This window comes from Octodon degus, unplaced genomic scaffold (genome assembly GCF_000260255.1).
Source record: "Octodon degus isolate 3935 unplaced genomic scaffold, OctDeg1.0 scaffold00347, whole genome shotgun sequence".
NCBI classification, from domain to species: domain Eukaryota; kingdom Metazoa; phylum Chordata; class Mammalia; order Rodentia; family Octodontidae; genus Octodon; species Octodon degus.
In genome coordinates, this window is record NW_004524923.1 from 271,383 (window position 1) to 292,145 (window position 20,763).

The 20,763-nt window shown below is 41.8% G+C and overlaps 1 protein-coding gene across 1 annotated transcript; it reads left to right on the plus strand.

The window, feature by feature from the left end:
* The first annotated feature begins 907 nt into the window (after positions 1–907).
* On the plus strand, positions 908–15,847 carry Arr3 (arrestin 3). The gene is made up of 16 exons (XM_004648024.1): positions 908–946; positions 1,336–1,366; positions 1,516–1,576; positions 1,762–1,806; positions 9,348–9,547; positions 9,664–9,723; positions 10,344–10,411; positions 11,087–11,222; positions 11,394–11,478; positions 11,747–11,819; positions 12,195–12,329; positions 14,036–14,116; positions 14,385–14,408; positions 14,855–14,907; positions 15,174–15,183; positions 15,681–15,847. Exons 1-16 carry the CDS (start codon positions 930–932, stop codon positions 15,775–15,777), a joined length of 1,176 nt encoding a protein of 391 aa, XP_004648081.1. The 5' UTR covers positions 908–929; the 3' UTR covers positions 15,778–15,847.
* Positions 15,848–20,763: the final 4,916 nt, after the last annotated feature.

Below are 20,763 nucleotides of genomic sequence, written 5' to 3' on the forward strand. Positions count from 1 at the left end.
CCCTCCCTCTAACCCCTTTTAAGCCACACACCCCTTGCCCTTAGCATTCCCCTTAATATTTTGGGGGATGTTTAGGGGCATCTTTCCGGACAAAGCAGGCTGCATTCAGGCAAAGAGGCTCTCCTAAGATCACCCTGCAGACTAGGCCTAATATGCATCATAGGAAAGCACTAGAAAGACATCTTACTCCTTCTAATGTTCCATCATGCCTGGGGAGACATTAAGATAAAGGTGCAGGTCTGAAAAAGTTAATGAGAGGGATGAATAAGTTCAAAAAAGGTTTTCAACCTCCATAGAGGTTTCTGCAGTCAGCACCATGAATATGAGAGCAGCAGTCTTTCTCTCCTATTCTTCTTCTCTTCTTTTTTCTCTTTTCTTTCTTCTTAGCTGAAGGTCAAGGTTATCATGAAGTGTACTCAGGGTTACAGTCTACTGCAGGAGCATAAGGAGGCAAAATTAATTCCTTTGTTCATTGTAATTCATGTATATAACAAACATGTCTTGGCACCTACTCTGCCCGGTCATTTCCAGCCTCATCTAACCCAAGAAACACATTTTCCTCACGTTTTCCTGGATAAAAGCCTCTGTGCGGACAAGTTCATTCTCTCTGCAATATCTCAAGAGTGTTCCCATAATCCCACAAAGCCCACATTCTTTTGGAGAATAGACAATATGGTTCATCACAACTTGTACAAATAAGAGGGTTTCCCCTCATCCAGAATAGGTAAAAGTGTAGCCATAGAAGTACCTTTGGCAAGAGGGAGAATGGGAAACTCTCAATGGTAGGGAGGTATCTGTCTAAGGAGGGTAAAGTCATCTCACTAGGTGAGTTTGAATGGTAGATTGAAGTCAGATAAGGAGACTAGGAAGCATGTGACAGATCTTTCTTCTTTGTTATCCATCTCCAGAAAAGGCTCATCATCAGCTCCATGGCCAACATCTCCAAGTAAGTAGGAGCTCCTTCTAATGCTCTGAAACTATGAACTGCACTCTGCCCAAACTCTAGTATTTACCTTTGGGGCAGAGGGATTTCAAACCTCTTCCCAACTGTGGCTTTAAACATTACCTCAGTTGTCTCTACTTTTTCTCCACCTCATGCTCTGGTAGCCTCTTCTAATCCTGGGAATATTTCCTTTTCTCCACACTTTTTTTTTCTTCCCGGAATCAGGGATTGAACTCAGGCCCTTGTGCTTGCCAGGGAAGTGCTTATTCCACTAAGCCATCTCCCCAGCACCCCTTTTTTTCGCTCCACACTTTCTTTTCTTTTCTCTCACTTCTTTTCGTTTTTCACCTTCTTCCAATATTCCCTCCCTCTTTCTGGTTCTTTCTCCAAAGGGTGTTTAAGAAGACCTGCTCCAATGGGAAGGTAAGAGAACATGGCCCAGCTGAGCAAATGAGAGGGTGAGGGGGATAGATGGGAACATCCTTTACAGTTTTGTGTGTTGGGCTGGAAGTTTCAGGGGATTCATTACCAAAATGATCATGAGACTGACATGGGAGCTTGTTTCATAACAGCTCTCCATCTACCTGGGGAAACGGGACTTCGTAGACCATGTGGACACAGTGGAACCCATCGGTCAGTGAGTGCAAGACTCTGGGGAGAAAGGAATGAGAGCCAGAGAGTAAAAGAATGCCTAGAAGAACCACGCAGAAAAAGGAGGTTAATTAAAGGGAAGAACAGGAAAAAATGCTTCAGAATCAACCTCTGTTTCATAGTGTGCTAATTTTTGACCAAGGTGTCATATGTCCCTCTTTCTACAGATGGTGTGATCCTGGTTGACCCTGATTACTTAAAAGGTCGAAAGAGTAAGTGGAAAACCTTAGTCTCTGTATTCATCAGGGCTTCTAAGTAAAAATGTCACATGCCACACAAGCAATCTGTAACAGTGCAGTGGACTAGGACAGAAATAGAGAAAGAAACCACAAAGTGGCAAGAACTGTGAATGCTTTTTCTGGTGGGCACTGAAAACAGACTTCCAGTTCAGTGTGGACAGTTGGGTTGTTCAATAAGAACTGGAGGGCTTGGGGATGTACCCGAGAAATAGAGCATTTGTCTAGCATACATGAAGGCCTGAGTTTTCATCTTTAGTTCTGAAAATAAAAAATAATTGGAAATGAGGCGCAAAATAAACCCTCTGAATGCCCAGTCAAAAAAAGCCTGTGGTATTCCTTCTCCAAAAGTTGAAAACAAACAAACAAACAAAAAAAAAAAATATATATATATATATATATTGCTCAAATGAAAATGTATTTGCCAAAATTATACAAAATTTACATATGTACTGAAATTAGTATGTTCATGACAGGATTATAATTTCTATGTCTCACTACCATTTGGCTTGAACCACCAGTGTGGTACATGCATGACTATTTCATCAGGTGACGTTTTATTAATTGTGTTAGTAAAAAGACCAATAAAAGTGAGTAGACGTGTGTGTACCACCAGTGGTACAAGCTGCCCAATGGGAGTCATCCGCATGCTAAATTATGTTAACAGGTTAAAATATGTTCTTTGTAAAGTTTCTGATTGTATCCATTATTCTTGGTGGTGTCCTGCTTGGCTATTGATTTAACTGTGAGTTTAAACTCTTTATGGAATGATCTAGTATACCAGAGATGCACATTTTCATGCAAATTTCCCAATTTTCAAATGTTGGAAACTGATTATAAGAGTTTACAAGGCCTAGAGAGATTAAAATACTTCTTTTTCTGTAGGCTAAATGTGACCCTCAGACTGCCATTTTGCAACCTCTGGTATATGTTTTTCCATTTCTTTTTGTGTAGGGAAATTGCCTAGCCTCTTCTTTAAAAACAAACAAACAAACAAAGAAATGAAATAAGCACAGGAAGCAGCAGTAAGAAATACTACTCTGACAACAATACTATAACTCAAGATTATGCTGAAATATTTTGCAATGCCTTTTTTTCCTTGGAATTCTCACTACGGATTAGCCTCACTGGGAGCCAACTACACTGAAAATTGGGTTTAATTTGAAAAAGGTTCAGAACAAGTAGATGAATACTAGTTCAGATGAGACCTTTAGATAGTAATAAAGTAACCTTGATCTCTCAGATGGAGCAGAGTGCATAAGCCTTATTGCAGGTTTTAAATATCAGAGGAGGGGCCAGGGAGATGGCTCAGTGGAATAAGCGCTTCCCTGGCAAGTGCAAGGGCCTGAGTTCAATCCCTGGTTCCAGAAAAAAAAGAAAAAGAAAAGAAAAGTTAAATATCAGAGGATGAAGGCCAGGGATATAGCTCAGCAGCATAAGTGCCTACCTGGCAAGCACAAAGTCCTCAGTTTAGTCCCTAGTACCACAATAAATAAATAAATAAATAAATAAATAAATAAATAAATATCAGAGGACATTTAAGTTTCATATAGTCATGGATTAACCAATTTCCTTAAGGTTCCCAAGTACTTTATATTTCTAAAACCTAAATCTGTTTTTCACATTTCTACAAAATCTTCTGAATAACCCATGGAAAAGAACCTCTAATTTTAAATGATAAAAATTTAAAAAAAAATTTAGTTAACTAGGTATAGTGGTGTACGACTGTGATTCAACCGCTTTGGCAGACTCAGGCAGGAAGATGGAAGTGATTAAGCTGAAAGAGGCAATGAGAAAGATGTCACAAATACCGTAGATGGCCTCGTGTTCAGTTATTGAAGCAAAACACTCAGGGCATTTATACAATTGATACTAATGGTGGCTAGTGCTAGGATATGATGTCTTGTGCTGCAGCTCTGATTTCTTTTTGGTTCTATGTTCCGATATTCAAAATTAACATATATTAGTTGTATATTAAACCACATATAAATGAGTAACATTAGAATAGATGTTGGTTGGCTTTTAAAAGAAAATAAAAAGCAGCTAGCTGGACATGGTGGCACACGCCTATGGGAAGCTGAGGTGAGAGAACTGCAAGTTTAAGCTCAGCGTGGCCATTTTAATGATTTTATGACACCCTGTCTCAAAATTTTAAAACTTTTTTAAAGAGCTCAGTGTGTAAGCCCTGTTTCAATCCCCAGCACTACAAAAATCATTAATTGGTAAAAACCAAGCTACATCCTAGCACCAGTAAAGGATTAAGCTGCTCAAGGGACCATGAACATGCAGATGGTAGCTGAGGACTGCTACAGCCCTGCCTACACAAAGCAGACCAAGTGAGCCAAGAGCGATTCATCTGGCTAACACCCTCACTGCCGGGGCCACAGATCCTCCAGGGTCTCACTGATTTTGACCTTATTCTGTCTCCTTTCACATTCCTTCATTTTCCTTGCCTCCACCGTCCTTCCTCCAGCCAGCAGTGTTGGAGGGTGTTAGGTCCTCCTGCAGGCTTACCATTCAGTTTATCATTGAGCTACACCCCCAGCCCCACAGCCACTTCTTGTCTACCTCCTTCTCATCTTTCCCGTCTTCCTTTTCTTTATCCCTTTGCATTTCCTTTCCTTTTTCTCTCCCTTCTTCTACTTTAATTGGCCATATTTGGGAACCAAGGTGGATTTATTTGTTGTGTCTTCTGAAAATTGTTTATCTTCATTGTAGAAAAATTAGAAGATGCATGCAGTGTTCACTTCAGTAGCACATATATTAAAATTGGAAAACACAGATAAAGGAGAGACTGTAATCTTAGCACCCTAAATCATGAATAATAACTAATGATATTATAATTCTTTATCATACTTTCTGTTCAAATATGTCTTTTTATTTAAAATGTTACACTGTAGGGCTGGGGAGATAGTTCAGCAGTATAAGTACCTCCTGGAAGGTGCAAGGACCTGAGTTTGATCCCCCATACTACAACAAAAAAAAAATGTTATACTGTAATAACATGTTAAAACCTTTTACGCCTATGCCAAAATATAAAAATCTGCAGGATATGGTTCACATGCCTGTAGACCCAGCATTCTGGGAGGTTGAAGCAGAAGGATCACAAGTTCAAGCCCAGCCTGGGCAACTTAGTGATTTAGTGAGATATTATTTCAAAATTTAAAAAAAAAATTGAAAGGGTTGAGGGATATAGTCCAGTGTGAAAATCTGGGATTTTCCAGGAAAAGAAAGAAAGAAAGAAAGAAAGAAAGAAAGAAAGAAAGAAAGAAAGAAAGAAAGAAAGAAAGAAAGAACCCCCTGGAACCATGTACAGTACCTTGTAAATCTTTTGCCAGTGTCAGCCATCTGGATGAGTCACAGCCATTGCTTGACCATTTGGTCTCTGTGAAAGCCTGAGAGAACTTTTTCTCTCTAAGGAAAGAAAGAAAGAAAGAAAGAAAGAAAGAAAGAAAGAAAGAAAGAAAGAAAGAAAGAAAGAAAGACTCTGTCAGTTGCTTAGTACCGTACTTTGTGTTTACATCTTACCATCAGTTTACCATAACCATATCTACAGTTTTCAACTGTTAGACATTCATTTTGTTTTTGACATTTTTATGGTTATGAACAACCTCAAAAGGCAAATCCTTTTTTTTTTTTTTTTTTTTTTTTTTTAGGGAAGGGTTTACAGGGTGTTCAGGGTCTCACTACTAGATTGGACACCTAGTGATCTGTCTGTTTACAGCCTCTCAAGAGCTGCGATTACAGGCGTACGCCACCACACCCAGTCTCAATTGCCATCTCAGTATGCCCTGGGGGCAGGGCTGGCATGGCAGGCCTGGGGATAGAACCCCCTGCCTCTGTACCTGCTTGCAGGTGCTTTAATCTGCTGAGCTATTTGGCCGACCCAAGGTATATCCTTTGGAGGTGCATTATTCCATAATTCCTTCAGTCTAAGAGCTTAGAAATTGAATTAATACTCAGAAGGCATCACCAACTTTTAGGCTGTTCTACACTCATTGCCAAATGACTATTCAAAAAGTTTGTATCAATTAACTCTTCTCCCTGCAATATACCAGGCTGCCTGTCATCCCACTCTTGTTTTTTTTTTTTTGTTTTTTTTTTTTGGAACCAGGGATTGAACTCAGACCCTTGCGCTTGCCAGGGAAGTGCTTATTCCACTGAGCCATCTCCCCAGCCCCATTTTTTTTTCATCCCACTCTTTATAAAAATACTGGTTTCATGACTTTCAGTCTTTATTATATTCTGATATAGATTTATTTTCCTTATTCTTAGTTTTTCTGATATTCAGTACATTGATGTGTTAAAGATACTACAATAAGTTGCTCTCTACTCAGGCATAGCTATTGGTTATTTTCTTTACATAGGGGTCAGGAATCGTGATAAAATATAGATACCCACCTCTATGTTCATCTTTTATTGCTTCATTTTCGGTCACTGTGGCCTGGAACAGGATTCCTCTAACCCATTGCACATTCCATTATTGCATTTCAGAAGCTTTCGATTGACCATAATCTTAGGTATTAGCTGCAAAGTACAAGTTCATAACTGTGCAATTTCTGCCAAGATTCCTGTGATTGTCTCCACCACCAGCACCATCATTATCATCATCAGCCATGTCTACAATCACTGTACAGTTACCAAAGGAATTTCTTATAACTGTACATCAATTGCTCCCAAACATTCTGACTGAAATGAAGTTGGGTGCCCGTGAATCTAAGCTTTGGGGTCAAGCCGGCCTGTGTTGTAATCCTGAACTGCTGCTGAGTTCATTTAACATATCTTCAAAGTGCTGATTATAATAGAGGATTGTTGTGCTATCTAAATGACATACATAGAGTGTCTAGTACAGTTGCTATTGACAAACAAAATAACTAAGGCTCAGAGAGCTCAAAAGATTTGTAAAAGTCTTATCCAAGCCCAGGTATTCTAACCCTAAATCTTTAATTTATGAATTAATTATGTTAGTTCACTATGATAGAATTTAACATAGAGCTTTTGCACTGAGCTACATCACCATCTTTTGGCAGGGTATGTGACACAAGGTTTCACTATGTAGCACAGGCTGGCCTTGAATTCACAGCAGTCCTCCTGTCTCAGCCTCCCAAGTGCTGGGATTATGGGTAGGAGCCACTACAGCTGGCTCCCTTAGCTTTTTTTATGTTTCATTTCAGACAAGTCTCACTAAGTTGCAAAGTTGCCCAGGTTGGGCTATAGCTTATGATCTTCCTGCCTTAGCCTCCTGGAGTGCTGGACTTACACATGGTACACCACCGTGCTGTTTCTGACCCCAAATCTTATTGATTCTTTTTCAAATTATGAAAAAAGGCATAGAGAACTATGTCATGACTTTCAATCTTTATTATATTCTGATATAGATTCATTTTCCTTATTCTTAGTTTTTAAAGCAGATAATCTGATATTCAGTACATTCAGTACATTTGATTCAGTACAGAATCAAACTGAGGCCAGTCTCCTGTGTGTCCTTCCCTAAACCTATCTCCTCTTTCTCCTTCCTTTGTCCTTTTTTTTCCCATTCCAGGTAATGATCACCACTAACCCCAGTTTGGAATGTATTATTCCCATGATGTTTCTATATTTCTATTCCATACATATGTATCTGTGATCAATTTTAATATTCCTCTGCATACATGGTTTCAAACTCTAAATAGTAACATATGGTACACATAATTCTGGTGCTAGTTGTTTTTTACTCAACAGTAAAAATCTTTAACCACATCTTAGTCCATTTGCACTAAAGCAAAAATATTTAAGCCTGTGAAATTTCTAAAGAACAGAAATTTGTTTCTCACAGTTCTGGAGGCTGAGAAGTTCAAGATCAAGGCAACTAGCAGATTCAATTGTCTGGTAACAGCTCCTCTATGCCTCCAATGGCACCTTATTGCTGCCTCTTCCAGAGGGGAGGAGGGAGAATTGCACCTGTCTCACATGGCAGAAGGTGGGAAGGCAAGAGGGTCAAATGTTACACGAAGTTTCTTTCATAAGGGCCTTAATCCCATTTGATAGGGTAAAAATCCTCATGACCTACCACCTCTTAAACTAAGGTTCACTTTTTTTTATGTATTTTGTACAGGATTTCACTACGCAGCTCAGACTCATGGTGATCCTCCTGTTTCAGCCTCCCTAGTACTGAAATTACAGGCATGTGCCACCACACCCAGTTTTGGTGGCCTGCATGCTGTGCCCATGTTCTGGGGCCAGCACAGCATGTGGTACTGGGGATTGAACCTGGGTCCTTGCACTTGCCAGGCAGGCACTTAGACCACAGACCTATCTCCTCAGCCTAAACTAAGGCTATCTTGATATCCTCACAATAGCTATCCTTTTTTTTTTCAGTACGCAGGGATTGAACTCAGGACCCTGTGCTTGCCAGGCAAGCACTTATTCTACTGAGCCATCTCCCCAGCCCTCATACTCAATTATATTACTAGTCTATAAATTTATTACCCAATTTGTTGATAAATGTTTAGATTATCTCCCATTTTATGTTCTGGCAATCATTGAAGCTATGGACACTCTAATATGTATATCCTTATAAATGGGAGCAGGAGCTACTCTAATGCAGTAGAATTCCTTTTTGGTGGTTATGGGGAATCAAACTCAGGAACTTGTGTTTGCCAGGAAGGTACTACACCACTGAGCTTGGCTTAAATGTAGTAGAATTCTTAAAGTATGAGTAGATTCAATTTTATGGTGCAAACTTTCCTAAGTAGTTGAGGTATTGTATATTGTCACCAGTAGTACATAAGGACAATTGTTCCACATATTCATGAGCACTCAGCATTGTCTGTCTTCATAATTTTTGATAATTTGATGCATGTGAAATGTTATCTCACTGTAGTTTTAATATCCATTTATCTGATTACTAAAGAGACTCATTGCATATTTTACTAGCTATTTCATTTTGTACTTTTGAAAAATGCTTATTCACATTCTTTGAACATTTTTCTATTATCAGTAGTTAGTGTTAGTATTCAATCATTATAATTTATTTAAATATTTATATGATTAGAATTATTAGTATATTGTTATTGTTGTTTAATGGAAGTACTTGCTTGTTTCAGATGCTAAACTTCTGTCTGATATGTGTTGCAAATATTTTCTCCGTGTATTTCCTTTTTTCTTTCTTTGTAAAACTTTTAATATAAAGGAGCTTTAAACTTTTACAGTTTTTTTTTTTTTTTTTTTTGGTATCTCAGGCTGCCTTAAGGGCAGTTCTGGTGCAACTTGAGGAGCTGGGGATCGAATCGCGATCCCCTGTGCCTGACTGAGTTTGCCCAAGCAGGAGCTTTAAACAACTGAACTAACGTGCAAGCCCCCTAAACTTTACTGTTAGTCAAATGTATTATTTTTTTCTTAATAATCAGACTTGGTTGTAGTACATTGTCCCTCTGTCTTCCTCTGCCTTCTTTTTTTTTTTCCTCTGCCTTCTGACCCAGTTAAGATCTCCCTTCACACAGTCCTGACGGGTCACTCTCTTCCTCCTTTGCCTGCAGTCTTCGTCATGTTGACATGTGCTTTTCGCTATGGCCGTGATGACTTGGATGTTATTGGTCTGACGTTCCACAAAGATCTGTATGTACAGACTCAGCAAGTGTTTCCAGCTGAGCCCAGCAGCCTCCAGGTGCCCCTCACACTTTTACAGGAGCGATTGCTGCACAAGCTGGGGGACAATGCCTACCCCTTTACCCTGCAGGTACTGACTGCATCCAGGGTAAGGTTTCCAGGGAAGGTTAAGAGAAAAAGCTAAAGAAGAACGGAAGAGAGGAGTCCCTATTTCTTCTGTTCACTGACCTCATTTTGGTCCCCTAGATGGTGGCCAACCTGCCTTGTTCAGTGACACTGCAGCCAGGTCCTAAAGATGCAGGCAAGGTGAGGCCTGGGTTCTGAGAAAGAGGATGTGCTAATCCACTTTCTACCATTGTAACAAAATACCTGAGACAATCAACTTAAAAAGAAGGAAGATTTACTTTAGCTGACAGTTTTCAGTACGCGGTCATGTGGCCTAGCTGCTTTGCATCATTGTGGAACATGTGACAGAGGAGGCCTGTTTACCTCATAGTGGCCAGGAAGCAAAAAAGAGACAGGAAGGGGCTGGCATCCCAAGCAATATCCCTTTAACAGGTACAAACTTCCTTCAAGTAGGACCAACCTCTTCAATGTTCTGTCATCTCCAAATAGTGCCCCAGGCGGGCAACCAACCCTTTGACATATGGACCTTAGGGGGTCATTTCAGATCCAAGCTATGGAAGAATGGCAAACAAGTAGTGCCTGGGAAGAAGAACAGTGATAAAGATGGGCAAGACTGGAGAAATAGACACCTAAGGGAAGAGTCTAGGCATTTTCTTATAGGCCCATGGAGAAGGAAAGATGGGCTTCTCCTTCTCCTTCAGGTTCACTACCATGGAGAACCCATCTCTGTCAGTGTTTCCATCAACAACTGCACTAACAACATCAAAAAAAGAGTTCTCTTTGTCCTGTCCTCTTTGCAGGCTTGTGGGGTTGACTTCGAAGTGAAGAGCTTCTGTGCTGAAAACCTGGAGGAAAAAATCTCTAAGAAGTACTCTTGGTCCTCTCCCAAATCCCTGTCCCTAGCCCCTGCCAGGAACCAGATCCTATTCTTGTGACAAAAACAGCCCTTACTCTAACCTCTAGAGAGCACCATACCCAGTAATTCAGATACCCTGTTCTAAGTCCTCTCTTACCTCTCTTCCTCACTCCAGGGCAGAGGTCAGCAAACTTTTATGTAAAGGGCCAGAAAAGAAATATTTAGGTTTCGAGAATTACACAATCTGGCTTGCAACTGCCCAACTCTTCTATTGTAGAACAAAGCTATCACTGGTCCTGCATCAATAAATGTAGCTACATTCCAATAAAATCTTATTTATAGGCCCTGAAATGTGACTTTTATGTAATATCCACATGTTATAAATATTTTTCTTTAATTGATTTCAGCCATTTATAAATATAATAGCCCTTCCTAGCCCTTCACAGGCCATATAAAAATAGGCAGCAGGCCAGATTTGGCCCATGGACCATATTTGCTAATGCTTGGTCCATATACCTACATTGAGAAGCTAAGGAGTTCTGTGAGAGAGGACTTCTCCTGTCTCCATACTCAAGCAAGGCCTGGGCTATGGGAGCAGCATGGTGTGAGGGTGTGTGTGTGTTGGGGGGAGGGGGACTCATAGTTCTCAAAGGAGATGTTCTGGCTAACTTCCTCATCCCTACTCAGAGACTGCGTGCAGCTGGTTGTCCGGAAAGTACAGTTTGCACCCTTGGAGCCAGGCCCTGGTCCCTGTGCCCAAACCCGCCACCGTTTCCTTTTGTCAGCTCAGCCCCTCCAACTCCAGGCCTGGATGGAGAGGAAGGTTAGCCACCATACTTCCTAAGCCTGTCTATTACCCTTCCTTCACGTTTCCTCCTTGAGTAGGCAAAGATGGGAGCCAGGGCAGCAATAAGTGTTAAGGAAGCAAGAATTCTAGGTCTTGATCTGAATATTCTTCCTCCAACGTTGTGATGGGCTTCTCCTTCTCCTTCAGGTTCACTACCATGGAGAACCCATTTCTGTCAGTGTTTCCATCAACAACTGCACTAACAAGGTCATCAAAAAAATCAAGATTTCAGGTGAGCTTCTTTTCTAATAGCCTGTTTCCTGGACCCCAAATCACAGATAGGCTTCTTTCTAACACACTGTTCCACTGACCTGTCTATATTAATCTTGATTTTCCCTCCAAAACAAGCTTATTAAAATATATATCTTTGTCACTGAGCACATATTACTGAATCATGTATGGGGTCCCCCATGCATAAGGTAGCATCTGTGGACAGTAAGTGGGGGCGGGTTAAGGATGACTCACTGATTATAGTCATGTATTTTTCCTGGTTTATTCAGTTGACCAGATCACAGATGTTGTCCTGTATTCAATAGACAAGTACACCAAGACTGTGTTCATTCAGGAGTTCACGTGAGCCAGTGCTGGGGATGGGGGTCAAAGCAAAGGTTTGGGTGGTGGAAAGAGAGCTGAGGGAAGGTTGAGGAAGGGAGGGAGGCAGGAATGAGGAAGGTCAAGGTGAGCACTAAGATGTAGAAAGGGAGAGATTCTCAGGAGAACTAGATGGGAGAGGTGTAGCTAATTATCTAGCGGAGGGTCTCAACATTCTAAGAGGGGGTAGAGGCATAAGAACTTCCCACCAGAGCTAATTCTACTCTTAATAGTCAGACATCTCATTTCTCTTAAATAACCAGTAGTATCTTGGGATTGTGTAAGATACTACTTCTGAAAGTAAAAATATACTTTGTTGGTAAGCCTATCGTAACTTCTTCTATTCTTCTTGCAAAGGGAGACCATAGCTGCTAACTCCAGCTTCTCCCAGAGCTTTGCAGTCACCCCACTCCTGACCAACTGCCAGAAACAAGGCCTGGCACTGGATGGCAAACTCAAGCATGAAGATACCAGTCTGGCTTCTAGCACAATGTAAGATCAAGTGTAACTTCCAACCTCCATTTCCTGCCCCTAACTCATTCTGCATACCATACATAGCTTCATCTTCAGTGAAGTCTACTTACTTTTCAAACTTCTCAAGGCCAGTGTTCAGACTCCTCCCGGGCTTGACAGTCAACAGCAAGCTAAATGATGCCCATGGGACCATTGGTAGGCTTTAGCCATAGGTAGTGAGAAAGGACAATGTGGAGCGGAGAATGTTTATGTTCTTTATGTTGTATAATGTTTCACAGTTCACAGAGGCCTTACATATGTGCTCAGTTATCTTCATAAGAATTCCATTAATGGGCTGGGAGATAGCTCAGCAGCACAGCACCAGTGCAAGGTCCTGAGTTTGATTCCCAGTACAAAAAATAATTCCGTTAAAGTTGGCTGGACAGGTGCTCTTACTCCATTTTATACTTTGGGGCTCTGGGGCTCAGAGGAGGAACTTGTCCACAGTTGGATAAATGACAGAAGTAGACAGGATTCTATTACATGTCATCTAGCTCTAAACACTCTGATCTCTACAGCAGCTATTCTCCAGAAGAGATAGAAATAGAGTGAAAGATTAAGTGATGAGAAATGTAGGAAAAGGAGGATAAAGGAGACAATAGTATGAAGAAACTGGCAGAACTCTGTGATGTCTTTAATTTTGTCTTATGTCTTCAGAGGCCCTAGTGTTACATGCGTCCCCCACCAAAAGCCATCTGAAAATCATACATACTGTGACCTCACCCTATCAACCAAGTAGCTATAGACTGCTATTGCTAGAAATACCTTTAGAAATTATTCAAATATTATTATTTTACAGAGAGGGTATCAGCAGTCTAGAGCAATAAATAGACTTTTCTTTTTTCTTTTTCCTTTATTTTCTTTTTTTGTGGAACCAGGGATTGAACTCAGGCCCTTGCCTTTGCCAGGGAAGTGCTTATTCTACTGAGCCATCTCCCTGCCCTGACTTTTCTATAATCACTGTTTTCAGTGTCCTATTTTTCCATCCCCAGGATTTTATTGGTCACCTTTGAATGGCTATTGCCATGATAAGCAATGTAGGGGACACAAAAATGTTTAATATACCATCTGTATTTATTCAATGTATGGGCTAGATGAAGAACAAATAAAGTTCAAACTAACAGTTAAATGTTAGTACATGTAGTTTGGATTATGAATCCAACAGAAGTTGAAAGAAATCAACATTCCCTGGCAAAACCTTCCTAGAGGAGGTACAAAGAGCTTGATCTTCACAATGTGTAAGATCAGGATACCAACAGAGGAAGAAATAAACATTTAAGGCTAGGGACACAGCAAGGGTCTGGGCTAGAAGGTGGGAATCTACAGGACATTTACAGATGATACAAATAAGATAGGTCAGTCTACATTGTGTCCTAGCTGATAGAGGAGTTAGGGCAGAGAAGCTGAGAATGTGTAGATGAGGACAGACAGTTTAGTTCTTGAAAGCCAACCAGAAAAGATACATTGAATGAGAGAATTTTCAACAGAGAATTATATGGTAAAACTAAATTTTAGGAAGAGAAATGTGGTTCCAATAGGTAGGAGAAATTACAGCCTGGAAGATCATCTGAGAGAAGAAAATAATGGAATAGGATGTAGTGATATGAATGCACAGGAAGGATAGTGGACTGAATGAATTACTTTCCCTGCCCCAAACATACAAAAATGAATACTACAATTTCTAGTCTTCGACCTGGAATGAATAAGGAGCTGTTGGGGATCCTGGTGTCCTATAAAGTCAGAGTCAACCTGATGGTTTCTGGAGGGTAAGTGAGGGTTCAGGGTCTATCAGGGCAGGGGCTGGGGAACCAAGAGTTCAGTATTCTGTTTTATTCCCACAAAGACTGACCCAGCCAAGCTGTTCCCTTTCTCCCAACTAAGTCCCCAAACTTGTGCATTCAGTGAGTAAGTCACTTTCCTTCCAGGAACCCATTCTGTAACTGAGTTGGCCTTAGGATCACACAACTCCCAGTAGAACTAGGCTGGCCCCTCCCCATTTCCAGCTGCTAATTTTTTGTGTTATTCTACACACAGCATCCTAGGAGATCTGATAGCCAGGTGAGAGGCTATGAGGTGAGAGGTGGGGCAGAAAGGAAAGGGGTGGGGACAAGGACACCAAAAGAGTGACTAATCAAGCTTCACGTGGTGGTACATGCCTGAAATCTCATTTACTAGGGTGGCTGATGCAGGAGGATCACAAATGTGAGTCCTGCCAAGGAAGTTTATCAAGCCCCTGTCTTAAAGAGGGTGGGAAATAGGGAATGTAACTCAGTGGTGGAGTGTTTGCCCAGCATGTGTAAGGTGCTGGGTTCAATCTCTAATACCACAGAAGGTGGGTGGGGAGGGCTTGGGATACAGCTTAATGGTAGAGCAATCACCTAGAATGCACTAAGTCCTGAGTTTGGTCTTCAGTATCACAAAAATAAATTGACTAAAAAAACAGTGACTAGAAAGTGTCTGGGCTTGTACTGATGTCAGTAAACCCACCTTGGGAATCCTTGCAGTGATGTTGGTGTTGAGCTGCCTCTGATTCTGATGCATCCAAAGCCATGTCATGGTGAGTGACCAGGCAGGACTCACAGGAACAGTTGTGTTGAGGTATGGAGGGTGAGAGGTTCTGACCTTATGACTTGAAGACTAGCAGTTTGGGTAGAGATGGAATGTCAACAAGCAGGTTGGGTGTATGGGATTTTAGGGAGAGTTTGTGCAGGAGGGGTAGGACTCAAAAAGGAGGGGAAAGAGTAAAAACATTTCTTCAGAGAACTGAAGAGCTCCTCATCAGCTTAAATTCCATTTGTTTTTCCCTCCCCATATCTGCTACAGAGGTTGCTAGGTAAGGCAGTAAGAAGCTTGAGCGCTCTCATCTCTACATTCTATTTTTTTGTGGTGATGGAAATGTAAAGGCTTTTCCGGGGTGCTGCTTTCAGTAGATGTTCAGGGGAAACAGTTTAGCTTCCTGTCACAACTGAGTGCTTTTCATGTGCCTTCCTCTCCTTTCTACACCTACTGTCCTCCTTGCTCTTGTTGGAATCCTCCTCCTCCCTCTTACTGCTTCTCCTTCACCTTGTGCCTGGCCCCTCGCCATTCCTTCTCTCATTCTCCCATTCCTTCCTTCTGTCTCACCCTCTGTTCTTCTCTTGTAGCACTCCTGGGGGACTTTCGTGTTGGGAAGGAACAGAAGATTAGAAGCCAGTGTGGCCGACAGGGTGGGGGCACTACTGAGAGGAGGCCTTGGGAACTGAGCTAAGAAGCAGGGAGGGGATCTCTTCTCTGGGGTCAGCAAAGGGTAATGAATTGGGCTCCTAATCCTCTATTCTCCTCTGCTGGAAGCTCTGAGGACATAGTCATCGAGGAGTTTACGAAGCAAGAGCAAGGCGGGGCAGAGAGCCAGAAGGCTTTGGTCACAGAGGAAGACAAGGAGAACTGAGCGCCTAGATCTGCCACCCCTGTACATGGCAGCCTCCACTGTAATGCTCTAATAAATCCTTCTGTCCAGACATGCCTATCACTCTTCTCCATTTCCTCCCCTGGGGAGTGCTGAGAATTTTCCTTCCTTTCCAACTCGCCCTCCCCACTGCTGTGATTATATTGCTCTTAGCAAGGACTTTTCCTCTGTGTGGCCTTAGACTTCTCTCTGGCACTGCTGCTCGCCCTCCTTTGTGGATCCTTCAGCTTTTTCTCTGGTCGTGGCCATCCCTGTTCCCACCCCATTATCTTACTCCTGGGATCACCCTACTGCCCCAACTGTCCCAAGCACCAGTACTAGTTTGTGGTGTTGCAAGAGCCCTAGGAGTAAGATGAGAGGGTGGGGCCATGCCTAGGCCTAAGTCTGATGCTCACTGAGGTTGAGGAGACAGCAGGTGGTAAAAGGTCAAATGCGGGAGGCAGGTTTACTCCCACCCTCATCTCAAGCCCACCTGCTCTACCAGCAGCTACATATGCTTTTGGACCTCATGAGACCCATAGCAGAGCAAGACCAGAGGTTTTGGCCTGGAGACCAACATGAAACTCAAACACCAGGCTCTATGCTAATCCAGACTGATATTCCAGGAGGGCAGAACAGTCTGTGCAGGTCTTAGGTTAGGCTTTGGGGATAGGAAGGCTGAGTGGTATAGGGTGAGAGCTTCTTCTGGAAACCAAGTTCCTCCTCTTTGGGAGTTGGGAGTACATGTGCTGGAAGTAGGGCTTCACAGAGATGGATGGGGAGAAAGGCCAGTGTGCGTCTACTTTGCTCTGCCTTGTACAGTGCTGAGGACATTCGTCCTCATCTGCTTCATCAAGGACAGATTGCACTGTGCCTGCCAAGTGAGCCCACTGCCAGTCACACAATAGTTTTGCCACTTTCCTTGGCCACCTCACTTGGAAAGCTCTTCTTTAGTCATTCCTTAGAAGTGCTGGAAAGTCAAGCCAGGACCTCATTAAGGGGCGTGCTCTCCTTCCGGTTCTAAAACTGCTTGGTATTGGGAGTGGTGGGAGGGGGTCATAGAGAGTATCTCTCTCTGTTGCAGGTAACTATTGAAATGAATTTCCTAAGACTATGCACTTAGAGAACCCAATAGTGTTAAAAGTTCATGCCATTAACTGTATTCCTCAACCCCTTTGGCTCATTCCTAACAGGTTAACACTTTCCCAAAATAGCTGCCCTCAAACTACCAAAGCCTGTGATGTTCTTTACTTTCTCTACCCTTATTAATCTTCAACTGTAACATTAAGATCTCATGAATTCTTAAATCTGCTGTTCTACGGGGTGCTTCCTTAATGACAATAGTATCTTGGGAGTGGCCAGACCCACTTAGTTTCAGGCAACAGCAGCCACTTTTTCGAGATCCAGTCTCCTAGACTCTTAGTTCTAGTTTTGATTTATCTATTTATTTTTTGGTACTAGAAACTAAACCTAGGGCCTTTGTGGTAAGCTCCACTGATATTGTGATGCTCCTGTGTCAGCCTCCTAGAGCACTGGAGTTCCAGCTATGCAGCCTCCTAAAGTACTGACATTCCAGAGCTAGATTCTAGCTCTTAAAGGCTAGTTCTTTTCTCTTTTTTCCCATCTGCCTCCTAAACATCTGCTTCATACAGATTAGCTAGAGTTATGGGACACAGCTGGCCAGGAGAGCTTTTGTAGCCTCATTCTGCAGCTTAATTTACAGCTTAGCTGCATTTGCAATTCAACAGTGCAGTGGTTGTCCATGATGACACAAGTGAAGTATAGGATGTTTTATTTGACAAGGGCGTTATGAAGGAAGCAACAGAGAGGCTGGTAAGACTAGGACAGGTGCATTATTCTCTCCAAACTTCCAAGAAGTGTTTCAACTTTGCAGCATATTTTCTTGTAGATACCGTTTCTTTCAAGATGGGTAAGCGGGTAGCTGTATGGTAAAAACAGACTACCCTGTTGACATTATATTGGTGGGAACAAAACTAATATGAACAACAAAAGGTCAGGTGTAAATACAATCTCTTCTGGTATACATCAAATTCCACCTCTGTGGGGAACGTCTACTAATGCTATTTACTTGGAGAAGTTATCAGAAAGCAGAAAGGCCATGGATTTAAGTCTTCAAGGGTTCCTGGCCCTAGCAAAGCATCATTACACTTGATGAAGATTTATTCCTGTCTACTAATTCTACATTACCACTTTATGGCCCTTCCGTTGTTTTGTATTTGTCCAGACAAGTTTGCAGAACTATCCTTTGCTTAACTGATGATGGATAAGGTTTTAGATGATGTCTATGTTGTTGGCTGAAAAGATTGATAGGTCGAGTTGAGAAGGAAAGCCTCAGTGAGGGGTTAAAGGCAAACAGAGTAGTCTTTTCCAGAGGAATATCTCTGGTTTCCTAAATATCAGGATATGAAATAAAGAACTTTTTTTCTTAAAATACAAGATATCAGTGTGTTTATTGAGATCAGAATCCGAACTGGTTACAATGTGAAAAATACACTAATTTCTTTTCATACTATTTCAACTGCACTGTCTCTACTACCTAACATCACTTTTCTTTTTGGATAACCTTCCCTTGTGCTACTGCAGGGTGGGAGGCGAGGTTCATCTTCCCACCATGCAGCACAAAAGGCTGAAATCTTCTTAGCCTCAAGTTCTTTTTCATTTACTTGTTACCATTCACATGTGCATAGCTATTTCTGGTACATGGTTTCTGTCTTTTTCTCTAGAATTAACTTCATCTCTGGTCCAAGAAGAGTGTCCTTCTCCCTGGCTTTGCCGGGGTTGGGAACACACAAGCAGAGAAGGCAAATTTCCTACGCTGAGTTGATGGCCAGGTTAATTTTCCTGCTTCAGTGGAATTTAAAGGATACTAGGACTAACTTAGTCCAAAGAAGCTCCTTGGTTTGTCTTTAGGTGAAGATGTCAGAATTCTTCATGCTTTTGCTAGAAATTGCTCTTGGGAGTTAAGGTTTGACTGTAGCTATCTCGTCCTATTACTCTCCCTAACATACACTTCAGGGGTTAAAACCTACTTAGAGCCTGTAAATACTCAGGCTCTAAGGTATTGTTCCTATCAATAGCTTGGGCCATCTCTGCCTAATCTCATAGGTTTATAAAATTTGGACTTTCCTTACCAACGTTACCCTCCACCTCCAGGTACAGGTTTTACATACTTGGCCATTTACCTTCTAGATTTTGTGCATAGGAGCAAAACACAACCCCCTAAAAGTGCAATTTCAGCTTGCATCTCACTGCTCCTTGCAGTGCCTGGAAATTTTTACCTTTTTTTTCTTAAACAGTCAAAAGATAACTATGGGAGGTATGGTTCTATAGCATCTGGGGAAAACCTCACAGGCCAATACAATATATTCTTTATTGTTTCCTTACATTCACCCTCAATAAAGAACTGGCTCCTTGGGCAGCCCTTTCAGGACCCCTCCTATGTCTCAGGAGCTATTCCTAGTCTCCATTCCTTTTTTCCAGTGTTTTCCTACTCTTAATGTCTGTTGTTCCTTAGAATTACCCATGTTGTACCCACCTCATGATTTTGCTGTATACAACTTCACGAGATAGGTTTGTCGGCTGCCCATTTGGAACACTTCCTGTCTCCAGGAGCTATACCTATTCTCCATTCCTCTATTCCAATTCCCCATTCCTTTTCTCCAATAAATTTTCCTGCTCTTAAAAAAAGTTGCTCCGTTAGCCTAAGTGTGCTATGCTAACACCCTCACACTATTTCTACGCTTCCACAATGCAACCGCCCCATGTCAGTGCCCCAACACAGAACCGTTCCAAGTACTGCAAAAGGAGACCCCCACTCCTTTAACTATGTTTACCACACTTCTAAGATTTAGTCTTTTTAATCTCTTAATCAGTGAGTCTTAGACCTCAATATTTCACCCACTCAGCCAATGTTGTAGAAGTATCTAGGCCACTATTTTCTCAGATGGCCACTGGGTGTCAGCAGAGCAAACAGAGCCAGCATAGAATAAAATATTTCCCAAGAAGCAGAAATGGGAAATTTACTTCCAGATCCACTGGAAAGGGATAGTGCCCACCTAGCACTGGTACTGAGCCTCTAGAAGGAGAACGTTAGTAAAATTGGAGTGGGATATATGGGAAGCAAGAGTTTCCTCACAAAGATATTTAACAGTGTTCCCCAGGGTCCAAAAAGACTTACCTTATTTAAGAAATCACATTTCCATGTTCTACCTCAGACCACCAGAAGCATGCTCCAGGGGAAGGAATGCTAAATACATTCTTAAATGCCATGGGATTCTTTTAAGGCAAATTTGAGGTTTTCATCAGAGGGCACTCTATCCCCTACTTCACCAAAAATCTTTGTTCTGAATGGGTACTTTGCACAAGCCAGTGGAGATACCACACATGTGACCCAGCATTGCTAACAACAGATTAGTAACTAGATCTCTAACAAACTGGCAGAAGGTTCTTTAGGGTGAGGGAAAAAGAGGGAAGCTGCTAGTTAGCCAACCTATAGGTTAGAAATTGGCACACAAGTTCTTATTGCTGCCTCTGAAAAAAAGTCCATCTAAGCATTGGTCTAAGTTCCGGATTAAAGAATCCAGGAAGGAAGAATTATACTAATTTTGCCCCTGCAGAGAAAAACCCAAAGCTCTTAGGGGAAGGGGTACTGTTGTTCCTGGTACCCTTCACCCTATGCCATTCTTTGATTACACTGTGGCTAAAGTTCTGCTGCCTCATTACAGTTCTGGCCAGGCATAGATAAGTATTGTCTTAATTACTTTTCTTTTGTTCCTGAGACAAAATAACCGACGCCCAAAGTTAAAAGGAGGAAAGGTTTATTTAGTTGTTTGTAAAGGTTTCAATCCATAATCAGCTGGCTCCAAAGCAGGACTGCACACAAGTAAAGATGGCAGATGGACAATGGTTCATGGTGGTGGGAGACAGCAAAAGCAACAAGAGTGACCTTTTCATGGCACCCAGAGGTTA

What these genes read in the sequence shown, in the direction of transcription:
- Arr3 (XM_004648024.1), top strand. An exon ending in AGACCTGCTCCAATGGGAAG is followed by an intron (nt 1,367 to 1,515) that starts GTAAGAGAACAT and finishes GTTTCATAACAG; the next exon opens with CTCTCCATCTACCTGGGGAA. An exon ending in AGTCTGGCTTCTAGCACAAT is followed by an intron (nt 12,330 to 14,035) that starts GTAAGATCAAGT and finishes TACAATTTCTAG; the next exon opens with TCTTCGACCTGGAATGAATA.